Source organism: Balaenoptera borealis, assembly GCF_965194805.1.
Source record: "Balaenoptera borealis genome assembly, chromosome: 10".
Taxonomy (NCBI): domain Eukaryota; kingdom Metazoa; phylum Chordata; class Mammalia; order Artiodactyla; family Balaenopteridae; genus Balaenoptera; species Balaenoptera borealis.
In genome coordinates, this window is record NC_138874.1 from 107,081,925 (window position 1) to 107,099,670 (window position 17,746).

At 53.9% G+C, this 17,746-nt stretch overlaps 1 protein-coding gene across 7 annotated transcripts in view; it reads left to right on the top strand.

The window, feature by feature from the left end:
- GRK5 (G protein-coupled receptor kinase 5) overlaps nucleotides 1-17,746 on the top strand; it is a 220,162-nt gene that overhangs the window by 88,785 nt on the left and 113,631 nt on the right. For all 7 annotated transcript variants that reach the window (XM_082406953.1, XM_082406956.1, XM_082406959.1 and 4 more), the window contains exon 2: nucleotides 14,494-14,589. In XM_082406953.1, coding sequence (XP_082263079.1) covers nucleotides 14,494-14,589 — 96 coding nt within the window. The remainder of the gene's footprint in view (nucleotides 1-14,493; nucleotides 14,590-17,746) is intronic.

The following is a 17,746-nucleotide window of genomic DNA, read 5'->3' on the forward strand; positions in this document are numbered from 1 at the left end:
TACTGAGAGGTAGAAGCGCATGTTTGGGGGAAGGTAGGTGGGAATCAAGAACTCTCTTCTGGACCCCAGTTTGGGAGACTTCACCTCTGCACTGGAAACTTCTGTCTATAGGTGCTGCTGTGCTGTGCTGGTTTTGGGCTTCCATAGCCTCAGACTTGGGGGGAACTTTCTCAGGGCCTAGTTCTCATCTGTCCCTTGAACTAATCCCATGTCAGCCTCGAGGACCAGGAATTAAGAACTAGGCATTCTTAGGTTCAAATTCCAGCTTAGCCACTTAGTGGCTGTGTGACCCTGGGCCAGATACTTGGCCTCTCTGGGCTTGTTTCCGCATCTGCAGAACAAATCCACTTTGCTGTGGTAGCATGAGACTCAGAAATTATGTTGCTGTAGCGCTCAGGCTGGGGCCTGGTTCGCCCTGGCCTCTTTACACCTCAGATTCCCAGCCCTTCTGTGTGCACAGTCATAGCTACATCATAACATACCCAGGTCGCTAGGTGGATTTGATTGGGAAGGATTTCTAAAGCGTCTGTTCAGCTTCTTTTAAATAGATGATGCAAAAATTCTGGGGACAGCAGAAGTAATTATTACTCACAGGGAAATGCAAGTATTTTTATGAGTATCTTCTGAAAAATTGAGGCATTTTTTCATGAGCAAACAGTCTTGTTTATTTCTCTAACAAAATAGCCACAATTGTGCTGTAGGGGCCAACTTTCAATGCCAGTGGCTTTTCTCAGGGGTCGGCTCACCTCCCTCCTACTCCCCAATCCCCCCACACTTTCTTTTCTTTAACCTAGAGAAAACATAGTGAAGACAAAAGTGACCAAATTTGGGCTTTGCTGAGAGAAGGGGATTACTTTTGCAGTGAAAAGTTAATTTTTGTGGGCAGACTTTCTCAACTGTGAAAACCAGTGTGGGCAAAAGCATAGTAAGCCTGAAAGTACATTTGGAAAATGATTTTCCTTGGAAAGGACATTTTTAAGAAGGTCATTAGTGTTTGCAAGAGGACAGGGGCATCTGTTTTCTCCTGAAGGAAATGTTCACTCAACTCGTAAAGAGACAGAGCAGAGGAGAGGGAAACGGGGAAAGCCACGGGGAGGGGATGCTTGGGGAGCCAGGATGGGGAATAGGACGGCTTAAAATCGTGTTCGCACCCGCCCGGTGCCTGATGCTGTGCTAAGCACACTCTCTGTCTGACCCTCACAAAGGACATTTGGTTATTACACCTGTTAGGAAACTGTGGCTCAGAGAGATTGGGAAGGTGTCCTGTGGTCACTCAGCTGGTGGACAGAGGACTCAGAAGTCCAACCCTGCCCGTCTGATAGAGCCCCCTCTCTTTCCATGCTGCCCTAGGAGAAAGGGCTCTTGGTCCAGGGTCAGGATAACTGACACGGTAAGATGGGAGGAGACACACCTGAGGGGAAGGGCTGGGGAGGCGGTGTGTGCCCTGTCCCTCCCATAGAAGGTGTTGTGTTCCCATTTTCAGGGAAAAAAATGCAGCCTCAGGAAAGACTACGGTGTGTGATGTGGTTTTATTGTTTTAAAGTCCATTTGGGGGACTTCCCTGGCGGTCCAGCGGTTAAGACTCCGAGCTTCCACTGCAGGGGGCACGGGTTCGATCCCTGGTCAGGGAACTAAGATCCTGCATGCTGTGTGGTGAGGTCAAAACATAAAAAATAAACAAAGTTCATTTGGAAACCATCTCTTCCCTTGTGGTCCTGCCTCTCCATCTGTTTATCAATCTATCTGTCAACGAGTTATTGAGCATTTACTATGTGCCAAGCACGGTTCTGGGTGTTTGGGAGACAGCAGGGAACAAAACAAAGATCCCTGCCCTCGTGAAGCCTGCATTCTAATGGAAGGAGGGGTGGAGACAGGCAATAAGCCACATGGAATGTTACAAAGTGATATGTGCAGTCAAAATTAAACCTGCAAGTTAAAAGAAGGGTAGAGGGATCCGGAGAGGCAGGCAGTGGGTGGGTACAGCCTGTAGTGTTAGAACAGGTGAGCAGCAGGTGTTGCCTTGGAGGGGTGGAAATGCTCTGGAACTAGACAGAGGTGGTGGTAGCACAGCATCGTGAATGTCCTAAATGCCACTGAATTGCTCACTTTAAAGTATCAATAATTAATTTTATTTATTAGGGAAAAATTATTAGGGAAAAAAAGGTGCTCAGGGTCAGCTTCATGGAGAAAGTGATATTTGTGCAAAAGGCTAAAGGAAGGGGAGGTGTTAACACTTGGGATGTTTTCTCCCAGGGAGAAAGAGGAAGGCTCCGGGCAGAGGGAATAGCAAGAACAGATGAACTCAGGTAAACTATGACCCCCGGGCCAACAGCCTGCTGTCTGTTTTTGTAATCAAGTTTTATTGGAATAAAGCCATGTTCATTTGTTTACGTATTACATTGTCTGTGACTCAGGGACTTCACCTGGGTCTTTACAGAAAAAGTTCCTGACTCCTGAGGTAGAGCATACATAGGTCGTCAGGTGGGAAGGTACATGGGGTATGTGAGGAACATGAGGAGGAGAGAATGGCTGGAGTGAGTGAAGGAAGGAGTAGAAGCAGGTGAGGTCGGAGAAGTCACGGGGACCAAATCATGTAACCCTCCTGCATGGCTTTCCTGTGGCACCTCTGGTAAATGTCAGGACAGAGGCTGACATCATGCTGATGGGGAAATGTGTGTGTGTGTGTGTATGTGTTGGGTGGGGGCAGTGGTAGGGTGGAGAGATGGCTGAACTTGGGAGTCCTAAGACCTGGGCTTTAGACCTGCTGTCTGTCCCTCGCCAGCTCTGTGTCCTCAGTTATCTCATTTACGAATGTCGTGATGGTGATGGTGGTGATGGGTGGTGATGATGGTGGTAGTGGTGTTGGTAGGGATGGTGATGATGGTGGTGGTGGTGAGGATGATCGTGGTAGTGGGGATGATGTTGACAGCGGCGATGGTGGTGGGGATGGTGGTGGTGGTGGGGATGATCATGATAGTAGGGATGATGTTGACAGTGGCGATGGTGGTGGGGATGATGAGGGGAGTGGCAGTGATGTTGATGGTGAGGTTGGTGGGGGTGGGAATGGTGGTGATGGGATGGCAGTGGTGATGATGGTGGTGGTGGTGGTGAGGATGATCGTGGTAGTGGGGATGATGTTGACAGTGGCGATGGTGGTGGGGATGATGGGGGGTGACAGTGATGTTGATGGTGAGGTTGGTGGGGGTGGGAATGGTGGTGATGGGATGGCAGTGGTGATGTTGGTGGTGGTGGTGGTGAGGATGATCATGGTAGTGGGGATGATGTTGACAGCGGCGATGGTGGTGGGGATGATGGGGGGGTGGCAGTGATGTTGATGGTGAGGTTGGTGGGGGTGGGAATGGTGGCGATGGGCTGGCAGTGGTGATGATGGTGGTGGTGTAGATAATGGCTGCATTCAGTGAGCCCCTGCTCTGTGCCAGGTACTTGCACACTTGACTCTAACTCTTATCGCAGCGGTGCAGATTGGGTAGCAGCATCTTCCTTTGCAAGAGGAAACACTGAGTGGCTTGGGGAAGACCATGTGTGTGGCAGGGCTCAGATAACATGCTGTGATAGCCATTTATCATATTCCAGTGAAGAGACCCGGAGGCAGTGGGCGTGAGAAGCCCTGGTAAACAGCGCAGCCATCACTCAAGGGCAGCAGCCTCTGGTCAAGGTGGCCCAGTCGTAGCGCTGCCCTTGGCAGCAAGGGTTTCCTGGGAGGGACCGTCCCCGGGCCTCCCTGCCCTCCCACTGCCACCCCAAAGCCACACCAGAGGCCTCCTGTGTCTCAGGCTCAGTGCGATGGGGAGGGGCCGCGTCCCCCCAGCCCCATGGCAACCAGTCACCAGGCCTGGTGTTGGTTTGGGTTTTCCTAATTGAGGTTGTGGGATCCTTCTGGTTGTGGCTGAGGTTCTTCTGCCCTGGAAACCCGACTGTGACGTGGCCATGGAGTGGGGCCTGGAGGTGCTGGGACCTGCCCGCAGGCCGCACACGCCCCGTGCCGCTCACCACCGCTACCTCCCGCCGCTTCAGTACCGCGCTTCCTTTGAAGAACATACTGGAGGTTTTAGGTTCTTGTAGCTGACAGCTGTGGCACCACGAAACGTTCCGTGGTCAGGATCCCTGTGTGTCTTTGCCTCGCCATGTCTGGTCCCATGGAGGGTGCAGCCGGCCTTGAGGCCTGGGGTGTGGGAATGCACTGCTTCTGTTTGCCCACCATGGTTTTTGCCCACCCTCCTGGTGGGGTCCCTGTGAACAACGGAAACCCCAACTAAGCCGCGGAGTTCAGCTCCCAGGCGGGTAGGCAGGCCCTGGAAAGGCCTCCGCTCCTGTCCCCTCCTCCCTGCTTCGCTGAGTTTGGGCAGGGTGCGTGCTCCCCCGGCCTGGCTGCGCCTGCACCAGTGTCGGCCTTTTGACTGGAGCCCAGGGCTTCATCCTGAATTCTGATGAATTCAGGTGGTGGTGGTGTGAAGGTGGCAAGCCCCTCTGGGTGGGAAGAGGCTCTGTGCCCCGAGCCCTGCCCTCCTCCCTTTCTCGCCCACCCCCGGGGTCCTATGCCAGCTAGGAAGGCGCTGGACGCACTTGAAGACACCAGGGCTACCGGATGCTTCCTGCCCCGGAGAACCGTGGACTCGGCTGCCCCGCATAAATGGCACAGTTCCCATCACAGGAGATTCTGGGCCAGAGGTGCCTTTGGCAGCCCCTCGTGTTGTGTTTTCGTCCAAACATTTCCATCAGCGGGTAGTTCTGGGGGCGTCTCCACTCGGCGCCACCAGATCCTGACCTCCCAGCTCCAGCGCTTTGGGACAGTGGGGTAACGGAGGCGTGGAGGACAGGGGAGGATGGAGGGGGGAGTCACCTAGATGCAGGGGGTGTCCAGGACATGTCACAAAAGAGGGTGTCCTGAGGCAGAGACCCTGTGAGTACTGGATATTTCTAGAAAGTGAGACCTACAAAAATAGAACGAGGCCCCTGGCCCTGGGTTTGCAAGCTCCATCCCCCTTGCCCCACGCACCCGATCAGCTCCCTTCTTATCTGTACTAATGCGATCTTAAAAAACAATCTTTTGAAAAAAAAGGGTTCTGCTGCCACGACCTGGCACCACCCTCCCCCGCCCCCTCCTCCCCCTCCCATCCCAGGTGAGGAAACTGAGGCCAGAGGGGTGGGCCCGTCTCCCTTTCACAGTGGTTGCCAAGTGCATTGGGTTGGAGAAAGTCCCCTGCAGGCTGAGGTCACCTCAAGTACATTTGGCTGGAGTCATGTCCCTTTGGAAAAGGCTTGAGTCACTCAGTGACGCAGTCCCAAATGGCCCTATAATTGGGATCTTGCCTTGTTTGGGGCTGTATGAAAAGAGACTCTGAACCAGTGGGATGCCCACACCCTCCTCATCAGCTTCAGCTGTGGGCGCCACTCTGGCAATGGCAAAGGGGACAGAGCCCAGGTGGATGGGACAGAAGTGCTAGTGGCAGGGAGGGCGAGCATAGAAACAAGCAGACACCGGGGTCACCTACCCCAGCAGGAAAACTGGCCTCCTCCGCGTGGCCTGTGGCCTTTGAAAACACCCACGGCCCCCCCGTGGTGACGTTTTCTGGAAAACCAGCCCTGCTGGCAGTGCTGTGGAAACTGAGTCCTGAGAACTCACCTGGGTAGAAAGGAATTGAACAGACTCTTTAGCCTCACAGACGTCCCAGGCAGAATTGTCACAGTGCCTTCCACTTGACCGGCTGGAGTGGCTGAGTCGTCAGCTTCTGTGGCTGGCAACACAGAGAGCGATCCTTCCCATGTACCGTCACCAGGATGCTTGAGACCCTCCCAGACCTTGATCCAAATGCGCTGAGAGCTCCTCCAGTTTTCAGGGTTCTCACCCCCCAGCCCCCAGATGTGTATTCTAAAGACCTGCTTAACAACACAATTTGAATTTCTAACAGATTTGGTCCCTGGCATTAGCGTGACCTTTCCAAGCCTCCTGGAAGCTTGGTGACCCACAAGCCATTCCGAGGAAGGGGCTCTGAGGTGGCAGGAGGAAGAGGCCCTGCTGAGAATCCTGGGGCCCCTGTAGCCCGGGCCCCCCTCCATCCTGTGTCCTTGTGCCTTTAACCAGCAGTGCCCTAAACCGTTTTGGAAGGGAGGGCAGCTGTTTCTGTGGTTTCGCCTGTGCTGCCTCTAGTTACATCTGGCCCCACCTGGGGGGCCTCTGCACTGAACGGGCAAAGCTCACTCAGCCCCTCCGTCTCGCCCCATCCACAAGGGCCACAGCTGATTGGGTAATTTCAGAGCCTAGGCTGGCCCACAACATGTGGCGTGCCTGGAGAGAAAAGGTGAGTTGGCCAATCAGATCTGCTCCTTGGGACTCTAGACTCAGGATTCTGGCAGATGGGCAGGGAGGGGGCTTTGGGGCTTGCCGGCTGCAACACCATTCTGAGACTGACTACCCCGAGTGAGCAAAGACGCCACAGAGGAAGCGCAGTCCCCACAGGCCCACCCTCACTTCAGACCGCAGCCGCCGGTTTGAGGGTCCCCAGGCCACACATACTTCTGACTAATTGGCTACAAATTTGGGGATTCCCCCAACCCCTCTCGGGTTTGGTGATTCACTAGGACGACTCACAGAGCTCAGGAGAGGGCTATATTTACAATTTTATTAGAGCAAAAGATACAAATCTGAACCAGCGAAAGGGGGAGATGCATAGGGCAAGGTCTGCTAGGGACACGTCACCCTCCCGGCACCAGTGTATGATCACCAGCCAGGAAGTTCACTCAAGCCCAGTGCCCAGAGTTTTTATTGGACTTTTCATTACTTAGGCGTGATTGATTGAATCATTAGCCACGTGTTTGAACCCAGTCTCCAGCCCCCTTCCCCTCCCCGAAGTTTGGACACCATCATTTGGCTCAAAGCCCCAACTCTCTAAGCCCGTGGTTGGTCATTCTGGCATGGCCAGCCCCAGCTTGAGTCATCTCCTTAGCATGAGCTCGGGTATGGTTCCGGGGGCCCACCATGAATAAAACCCACACCCCCATCACTCGGACAATTCCCAGGACTGGGAGGTCACCTACCAGGAACCAGGGACAAAGTCAGTTTCTTTGTTATACAACAACAGCCAGTTGGGTTCCATGCAAGGAGGTGAGTAAGCCTGGCGTGGTCTGCAGAGAGGCGCATGGCGGAGTGAGAGGCGGAGACACGCCAGCCCCGGGTTCTCCGTGTCTCCACAGCCTTCCTGTTCCCACAAACCCAGCTGCTCTTGGCTGCCTCTCCTTGGATTCCTAGAGGCTCCAGTGATCCTGGTAATAATCCCTGTCTTTGTGGGTCAGCTTAAATGATTCTCTCTTCCTGCTCACCTTGGTTAGAACCGCACTCACCAACACGGTTTTCCAATGTGAGTTGACAAGTCTGTCCTGGAGGATGTGGTCCATGGGAAGACCGGCTTCCACTTCCTCAGGGCCCACAAAACGAATCAGGTCCTCTCCGGATCCCAGTGTGCTTATCTCCAGGGATGATGCTCTTCTCTCTGGGTTCCAGAGAACAATAAAGGTCCAAAGGGAAGAGGTCAGAATGGGAAGAGGTACCCAGGAAGTATATGGTGTGTGCACTGATGATTTGGGCGGGGTTTGAGGTGGGTCCTGCCTGCTCCGTAGGGAGCCAGACCTGGGCCTGGTGCCGGGTGTGGTGGGCCCCTGAGGCCATCTCACCAACCTGTTCCCACCATGGCCATTGGTGAGCTTCTCTCCGGTGTCTCCCTCTGGATTTCTGGAAACAGTTGGGTCCGCATCCAGTTTGCCTTCCTACCCCGGCGAGTGGCCGGGTAAGTGCTTTTATGGGCGTCGTGTGAGAAGAATGCTCAAGCCAGGCAGGGGACAGGGACCGGGGTTCTTGTCAGAGTCAGACCCCAGGATCACCGAACTGGTCCAAACTGCTGTGAATTTTTTCAGATCTAAAAAAGAAGTAGGCAGGGCAGAAATAATAAGTCAGAGAGAGAAATTTCCAGAAAGAGTGGTCCCATTGTCGTCCCATTTCCCACGTGATGCTCAAGGACTTTCTCAAACTTGACTGTGCATCAGAATCAACCTGGAAGGCTCATTAAAACAGACCACTAGGCCCCCTCCCAGAGTTTCTGACTCAGTAGATCTAAGGTGGGGCGCAAGATTTTGCATTTCTCACAAATTCCCCAGTGATGCTGGTGCAACTGGTCCAAGGACCACATTGGGAACCACTGATTCAAGGGTGTGAAGGAAGGTCTTTCCAACAAATGCAGAGAGTCTTTCTCAGCTTCCCCCAGGGAACCTTTCTCTGACCAGGGAGGAAGAGAACATTAGACTAGGAGTCAGGATGCCTGGGTGTGTGACACAAACCGCTTGAGTGATTTGAGGCAAGGTTCTTGCCTTTCTGAGACTGTATTTCCTCACCTGTCAAATGGGTCCAGTAAGAGGACCTACCTTGTGTGGTTGATGTGAGGATTAAATGAGAGGGTGTCTTAACAAACAGCTCCCTGACTCTGGTAGTACAGGAAATGCCACATTTCTATAACTTCCGAATCAAATACACTGTAAGATTGATGAGGAGTTCAAGGTCAATTGTTTTGCAAAGGTCTGTCCCACTCCCTTCCATGGATGGCACGAGAAGACCCAGGGCTCAAAGGAGTCCAGCAAATAAGACCTCACACCATCGGGGTCACTGCTGTTGCCGATTTTGTCAGTGTCCTTTGGAGGAGAGCGCATTTCCACTCCCCTGTGCCAGGCTGGTCCCGGGTCCCTCACAGCTCAGAGCCCCTCGTCACTGGGGTCCAGCAGGGGCACAGGCCTCCCCACCATACTGTCTCCCTCTCGTTCTCATTTCAGTCCTCAGCCTTCAAAGCACGAACACCTCCCTGGAAAACAGTAAAAGCAACAAGAATAACAGCTGATTTCTTCCCCCACAGTGACCGTTTTCTCATGGCAGTTTTTTGGCATGATCTTTTCATTCTTCTCTGGGCGCATCCACAGGAGCAAAAGAAATGCCAGTTAGTTTCTCAGTAGCTCACCCTGTTATGAGCACTTGGCCCGTGCTTAAGACACGGTAGCTCTTTATTACTTTGCTTTTCTCCCAAGTCCTGCGCTCCATCCTCGCTAGGACTTGCCCTCCTCCTGGCACTCTCCCTCCTCCTGCCCTGCCACCCCCTTATCACACTTCCCTCGGCCCATCTGGGGTGTACCTGCACGAGGCCATTGCTGGCAGCCAAGGGAGACCCTGGGGGCTGGAGAAAGCAGAAGGGATTCGGTAAGCAACTTCCTCTCGGGAGGCTGCATCTTCCTGTCGCCCACCTTTCTCCAGGTTTTGCTTGCACTCTTGCCCACCCAGGAGAGAGACCTGCTGCCCTGGTCCTTTGGTGCCTTCCCCAGAGCCATGAGTGGGTGGAGTTCAGCCCATGTCCACAAGCCCGGCGTCTTGGTCTCTTCTCACCTCTGATAGGAGCCCTCCTGCTTGGCTCCCGGCCTGTGCTGCTGGCATCCCCTCCCTGGCTGGGGCCCCCCTTCCTCCATGCAGCCGCCTGCCTAGCCACACCCCCAGTGGTCTCACTCAGCTCTGCTCTTTTACGCATGGAATGAGCTGGACGTCCACGAAGGTAGGCACTCTGTCCTCTTGGCCGTCTCATTTTTAGCATGTGGAAGGTAAACTGTGAGCAGCAGTAGTCTGGTTGGTAAAGAAAGTAAAGCCCAAGGATGCTCAAGACAGGAAGTGGCTGCCGGTCAGTGTGGGCTGGAGAAGATACACGCTCCTGTTTGCATGTGTGGTTCATTCATTGGCCCCGTTAATTCCTCTCCCTGAGCCTCAGGTTTCTCATCTGTGAAATGGGGCTAGTAACTGCCTTACTGAGGACCAAGCGTGTAGCACCTAGTTCAGTGCTAAGCAAATATTCACTTAACCAATCAGTCAACATAACTTAACAAAAGCATGCAATTGTCCAGGCCAGTTGTGTTAGCTGCCCTACCCTCTTGAAGGATATGGAGCAGGTCTGGGCTGAGCTGGGAGAGGGTTGTGGGCAGACAAGGGATCTGCCTCTCAAGGGCAGCCCTGGAAGGGGCATAACGTTGGGGGCTTGAAGAAAGAGCAGGGCTTCGACAGGCAGAGGGGTCAATTCTGGAGGTCAGAAGTCTGACCTGGGTCTCACTGGGTTAAAACTAGGGTGTTGGCAGGGCTCTTTCCTTTCTGGGGGCTCTAGGGGAGAATCTGTGTTCTTGCCTTGTCCAGCTTCTAGCGGTCGCCTGCATTCCTTGGCTCGTGGCCCCTTCCTTCTTCAAAGCCAGCAACAGCTGGTCTAGTCTTTCTCACATCACATCACTCTGAGCTGACTCTCCCACCTTTGCTTCCACAATTAAGAACTCTGGTTACATCGGGTCCACCCAGATCATCCAGGATAATGTCCCTGTCATTATCCTTAATTCAATCTGCAACCTTCATTCCCTTTGCCACATAACCTAACATATTCACAGGTGCCAGGGATTAAGGGATACTTTGGGGAAGCATTACCTTGCCTGCCCTAGTCCCTGCCCTGTTCTGGGGCATGAGGAGGTAAGGAAGAGGAAGAAGGAAGCCCCAGGTGGCTGTGTGGTACCCACCGGCCCTTCATAACGCCAGCCTCTGTGTCACATCCTCCAGCCTTGACTCACCTTTGCCACCTCCCTACTACCACCACTGTTGCCCCATTACTAGCGAGTCTCTCCCAAACCTCGCACTTCTCCTGAGTGTTGGTCATAATGGTCATTAAATAAAGCAGCATTTCTCCATTTCAGCACTGTTGACACTTCGAGCACGTTGTTCTGTGTTGTGGGGTGCTGTCCTGCTCATGGTACAAGGTTTAACTGTATCTCTGGCCTCTACCTGCTAGATGCTGGTAGCACCCTCATCCAGTTGTGACAACTCCAAATATCTCTAGACACTGCCGAATGTCCCCTGGAGGACAAATTGCCCAGGGGTTGAGAACCACTGAAATCAAACCTTTGATGTTTATCTTCCTTACTAGATCGGGCACCCAAGAGGGTGACACCCCATCTATCTTGCCCGTCCCCATGTCCCCAGCACCTGCATGGTGCTCGGCATTTACTAGATGCTCTACACATATTGGTTTAATGAATTAATGAATTTTGTTAATTTTCTTTATTTTTAAATTTTTTGGTGTTAATTTTCTTAATGGATAAATTAATCTATAAAAAAGTGTGTGTGTGTCTTAAATAGACTCGTGTTGCCATAGACTGGCTACCTAAGAATCGCCTGGGGAGCCTTTTACGTAGCCCGACTCCTGGGTTCCGATCACAGGGAGTTGGGGCTCAGGCTGATGGGGTGCAGCCTGGGAGTCTGTTTTGTCAAGAGGGCTTCACCAGTTCCTCAGAAAAGGTAAACACAGAATTACCATATGATCCAGCAATTCTGCTCCTAGGCATATACCCAAAAAAATTGAAAGCAGGGACCCAGACATTCAGAGCAGCAGTATTCATGATAGCCAAAAGGTGGAAACAACCCAAGTATCCATCAACAGACAAATGAATAAACAAAATGTGCTGTATACACACAACGGAGTATTATTCAGCCTTAAAATGGAGTGAAATCTGACACATGCTACAACATGGATGTACCTTGAAGGCATCATGCTAAGTGAAATCAGCCAGTCACAAAAGAGCACATCTTGTACGATGTCACGCGTGAGGTCCCTAGAGTACTTAAATCAGAGAGACAGAAAGTAGAAAGGTGGTTGCCAGGGGTAGAGGGGAGTGTGGAAGCTGGTGTTTGATGGGTACAGAGTTTCCATTTGGGATGATGAAGAAGCTCTGGAGGTGGATGGTGGTGACGGTTGCACAACAATGTGAATGTACTTAATGCCACTGAATTGCATACCTACAAATGGTTAAAATGGTACATTTTCTGTTATGTATATTTTACCACACACACAAAAGTGCTTAATCCCAGCCAGATCTGGGAACAAATAGTGTGGGAATCAATGGGGGCGCGGGGGGTGCGGACTGGATGAGTTCTAATGGCCCTTTTAAGCCTCGGAGCCGGAGCTGATGGGGATGGGAGCACCGGACTTGGCTGATTTCCCGAGATGGTGGCCCTTCCCTGGGGGATGCACATAACTAACCTTTACAGGGGCCGGGCCAGCTGCCACATGGAGGCCACTTGTCTTGTCCACAGGGGCAGCTGCTGCCCAGCTCCAGCTGATCCTCGCCATGGGGGGTGTCTGGTTATGGGAGAGAAGTCCCAAATCTGGATTCATATGTAACATCTCCATGTTTAAATCTTGACACCGGGTTCAATGAACAGGCAAACAAACCAACAAGCCACATGTGGGTCCAACAGAGCAGCTCTTCAGGCCTCGGGCCCGGGGTGGCGTCTTTTCTCGGTGGCTTGGGCCTCAGCTGGAGAGATCCGAGTTCTGTTTCCTCCTACCGGGTGCCGTATCACTTCTGAGGTCCGATGCCAGCTTCCTCTTTCATACCTGGGAGTTTCCTTTGCTTTCGGTGCTCCCGAAAGGGAGCTTTAGAGACAGAAGGGTGAGCGTGAATGCCTAGGGTCTGGATTCTGCTCAGGCTGGGGTCTTGGCCCTGCCGTTTGTGAGCTGTGGGGCTATAGGTGACTTGCTTCCCTGCGCCTCAGTTTCCTTGTCTGTCAAGTGGGAATAGTAATAGTTCTGCCTGGGAGAGTTAGAGCGGGGACCAGGGCAGGGCCAGCAGAAGGGCTCTGAGGTGTGTGTGGACGTGTGATGGCGTGTTGGCGCCGGCTGGAGCAAAGAGCGCAGTGGTGTCGGACAGGCCATCAGCTGGTGGGTTACGCAACATCGGACGTCTGTTTCTGCATCTGTGATATGCCCAGTGATTTCCTCCTCCACGAGTCATTCTGAGGATTAAGTAAGATAATGTTCAAACAGTGTCTGGCCACAGCATGAGCCCCATACACATTTGTTTCATTCCCTGGAGGCTGGGGCCTTTGACCTTTGTGGAGACTTGAGCAGAGGAAGCTGGGGCTGGTTGGCTGGGCTGAAGACAGAACGAGCAGAGCGCTGGGAAATGGACCGTGTCCTGCCCCTCTGCCGTCAGCTCCCTCTCCTCCTTCCTGGCCCCCCAGCTGGGGGTCCTGGTCCCATCCTCAGAAGCCCACCCACTTGCTGTTCAGGAAGATGGCCTCAGCTCTGCAGGGCAGTTGGATGAGTTGGGAATCTCCCTTTATTGAAATCAGCTCTGTGCCAGCCCCGGAACACACTGGGCCGGGAGCGGGCCCAGAGCCGAGCTCCTCCGGATGTCCTTGGGTTGGCTGGCTGGAGGAAGGGGCCTTGCCCTGCCCAGACCCTCTCTGGGGGTCAGAGGCTGGGGGGAGCAGCCCAGGGTGCTGAGGACCTGGCCAAGATCTGGTGTCTCTTTAACTGGCCCCAAACTTCGTGGGTACTTGGGGTGGTGATCACATAAAGGGGGATAAGAAGCACTTAAAATTCTGAGACGCTGAGGGGCCTAAAGGACTATGTGACCTTTGGTGAGTCACTGACCAGTGGAATTTAAGGGCCACTCTGGGGGCAGTGGGCAGACGATGGCATCTCAGGTTCTTGGCGGGGTCCTGGCCACGTGACACAGAGGTGCCTCCAGGTCCAAGTTCCAAATGGTGGTGGGCTCAGGGACACGTAGGCTGGAGTCGGCCCCCCCTTGCTGTTTGCACACCTGAGCGTTCTGACATCTGTCCACGGATAAGGTGTGGCAGGGATGATGGGAACACCTGTGTGTGCACCTTAGTTAGCTCCGTGTGTTCATTGCATGTACGTGTTCATTGTGTGTGTTTGTTACATGTGTGTTCATTGTGTTTGTATGTCTATCATGTGTGCATATCCATTGCGTGTGTGTCCCTAGCGTGTGCGTGTTCATTACATGTGCACACTGGGCAGGAAGCAAGGCCTGACGGGGTCCTTCAGGAGTCCTTCCAGCCTTGAGAAATGCATCCCCTGAGACCCTGGGGTTTGTGAGGCGGGAGAAGAAGGGGGTACCCAGGACAAGTGGGAGTTGAAGTCCTTGTCCCCAACACCTGGCCTCCAGCTGGGGATGGGAACTCTCCCCAGGAAACAAGAGGATAAAATGAGGTGGTGAGGGGGCTGCAGTCCACCCGCTTGTGAATCCATTTCACCAGGATTTCCCAGGCCGACAGGCCTGGCCCCTGCCGTCAGAAGGTTGTGGTCGAGTCTGGGGTGAATACCGGGCACCCAGCAGGGCTGCACAGCCGTGGGAGACGCCGAGGAAGAACAGGGTGCCCGGTATGGGTGCAGGCGTGGAGGATGGGAGGGACCGCTGCTGCTGGTGGTGGCGGGGGCCAGGCCCGAGCGAGCCTGCAGGAAGAACACACAGGCTCGATGCCGGCCGGCGAGGGGGCGCGTCCCTGTCTCCCAGCCAGGAAGCCGTGCACAGGCTCACTGGGCTGGGACACAGGCTCTGGAGCCTTGGACAACACCAGCATCAGCTCCTCTTCTTTCTCCCCCATCTCTGCAGGGGGCGGAGGAAAGCGCAAAGGGAAAAGCAAGAAGTGGAAGGAAATCCTGAAGTTCCCTCACATTAGCCAGTGTGAAGACCTCCGAAGGACCATAGGTAAGCTGTCCTGCCTCGAGGGGGCGTGGGGAGGGACGGGGAGGGGAGCAAGGGGCCTGTTAACTGGAGCCGTCAGAACGGTGAGTCAGGTACAAATCGATTAATGCAGTAAAGTGATGCCAGGTAGGAGCTCCAAGCTGATGCCTTTGCTGATTGATATAAAGATGCAGCCAACATTCGTCGAGTATTTGGTGTGTGCCGGGCAGGATTATCTCCCAATTACCCTTTGAGGCTGTTATTTTACTCCACTTTTCAGCTGGGGAAACCAAGGCACAGAGAGATTCTGTAATTGGACCAAAGTTGCACAGCTTGTGGGAGGGCGGTGGAGGTGGGCCACACCTGGCCCTGAGCCCTCCCTTGTAGCTTTCCGCCCTTCCTTCCTGGGGCCCGTGGGTCCTGCCCTCGGGAAGCAGCCCCAGGCTTTGGGAGCTGAGGCGGGGTGGTGAGCCTCTGGGCCCCCCTTCCCTGCTGCCGGGGATGTGGGTTCTCACCCAGTGGCCAGGCACTGGGACATGTGGGTTCTCCCCAAGGAGCTGCCCTGCTCAGTACACAGCCCTGTCCTCTGTATCCAGCACCCACACGGCCAGGCAGCTCCAAGAGCAGAGGGTGCTTGTCTCCCGAGGGGCTGGCACAGCCAAATGCACAAGGGCGGTCTGTCCCCGGCCCCGCTCCGAACACGGCTGTGGTGAGGAGGCTTGGGGACTGGACGAGGACTCTCTGTGCTGGTGGGAGCCCTGGCCCTTCTCCCCTGTGTGCCCAGGGTGGGGCACTCCGCCTTGCTGCATGAAGGCGTCTTATCTGCTCCTGACTGCTAGAGGTCACGGATGTGCCATACTGTGTTTATTATACTCAGATCCTTTGAGCGTGGATATAGGATGATGCTGTTACCCAGAACTCCGCAGGCCCAGCTGCTCTGGAGACTTCTGCCCGGGGCACTGGGTCAACTGCCCTGCGCCTGCCGTGGAACGTGAGGCCACTCGTGGCCCTTTAGCTTTTCTGAATGGCTTCTCCGCGTGGCCTGGCCTCCACCAGCTCCCCAGGCCAGGTGGGACTCACATGCCGTCCCAGGCCTGCTCAGTCCTCTCGCCGGGCCCCCCCTCTCCAGATTCTTCAGTTGTGCTGTGACAGCAGGTGACCCGTTCTCTCTGTGCTCCCCACATGCCCAGCACGGAGGAGGAGCTCCCTTAATTGGTGTTTATGAAGTGAAAGGAAGCCACGTGCATCCCACGAAGGCAGATGTGAGCAGGGAGGAAGTAGGGTGCTAAGTGGTGGGGAAATGACCTCAGACCCACCTTCCGTCCTTAAAACCTCAGGTCGGAGTCCCCACGGTGTTCTTGGGGCTGAGAGTGCAGTTGGCCTAAGAGATCAGGGCCTCTGGGTCCAGGCAGACTTGGGTTCAAACCCCACCCGCTCTCCAGCCACCTGACAAGCTACTTAATCTTGCTGAGCCTCAGTTTCCTCAGCTGAAAACAGTGCTCATGGACCCAGTCCAATGAGACCAGGTGTGTGAAGGGCTTCGCTGGAGCCCGGGACCACTCCCCTTAGCACTTGACTTTCTTCCTGGAATGCACAACAGCTCCCACTCTGCTGGGCCACTCTTGTGTTGGGGGCTGCCCAAGTTCGCCCTTGATCTGGAGGTACGTGGGGCAGTGGGGGGAGAGAAGATGGGCTCTTCTTCTGGGGCTGGGAGAATGTTGGGGAGGGTTTTGCCACTGACAACTCACAAGTAGCCTTCAGAGAGGGGAGAGGAAGGAGAGTCCCTGGAATCTGCCGCCACCCTCCCGGGACCATCTGGTTCTTTAGGCCTGGAGAGAGTAGGGCCTAGGGGTGGGGAGGGGTGGGGACCTCAGATGCCATGGTCTCCGCACACCCCTGGGGAGCCAGACTTTCTTCTCCATCCTCTTCGTCCAGGGCGAGCAAGTTCACCAGCTACCACATGCCTTTCCTGGATACTGAGCCCAGGTTTTTCTCAACAGGCCCAAGAATGGCTCCCACTCAACCTCGGAGCCATAGGGCTGATCCAAGAGACCCTTCTGAGATGTTGATTTGGAAGAGAGAGCTTGAAATAGGAGGAAAGGACCCTCCAAAGTGGGGAGCTGTGTAGAGAGGCAGGGTAACTGCGTGAGGGCCAGTATCACCTGGGAGGGGCCCAGCAGGTGGAGCCCATTTGCTTCTCTGCCTTTGGGTTAACTGCCTGCAGGTGGTGGTGTCCGGAATGGTCCACAGGGCCCACAGCTCTGAAGGCCACCTCCTCAGAGAATTTAAATTAGCTCCTGGCCAGGGTCTTTCAAAGCATCGTGCCGTTTTGTCAGGGCACCTCCCACCTCCCCACCTCCCACCCCCAGTTATTATTGGATGTCTGTTTGCCCCTCAAGTGCAAAAGTCTCCTCGAGAAGGATCTTTTAAATTCACCACCATGTGCCTGGTGCCTGCTTACAGGAGGAGCACAATAGTTGGATGAACGAGTGAAGGAAAGAATGAATGCAGTGGTATGAAGGAGTGAACACTGAGCTTCTGCAGTGTTGTTTTTTTTTTTTTTAAAGAATATCCTATTCATTTTAAATTTATTTATGTATTTATTTATTTATTTTTTGCTGTGTTGGGTCTTCGTTTCTGTGCGAGGGCTTTCTCCAGTTGCGGCAAGCGGGGGCCACTCTTCATCGCGGTGCGCGGGCCTCTCACTATTGCGGCCTCTCTTGTTGCGGAGCACAGGCTCCAGATGCGCAGGCTCAGTAATTGTGGCTCACGGGCCCTCAGTAATTGTGGCTCACGGGCCCAGTTGCTCCGTGGCATGTGGGATCTTCCCAGACCAGGGCTCGAACCCGTGTCCCCTGCATTGGCAGGCATCTTCCCAACCACTGCGCCACCAGGGAAGCCCTTCTGCAGTGTTTTAAATAAATGGAAGAGTGTTGAGAGTCATTTGAGGAACATTTGTGTACCTGCCACCTGGATTAAAGAAATTTTAATATTTTGCTATATTTGATTCATGTGTCTCTTGAAAATGGAAAACAGAAACGTCAACTATAGGACTTTCAGTTCCAGACAACGTGGAGTAGATGCGTGTTTCCTGTCTGCCCCCACCATGGGCAGTCCAGAGCTCTGGACATCACATATAAAAAAAATATAAGAAGATTCCTAAAGGGACTTCTCTTGTGGC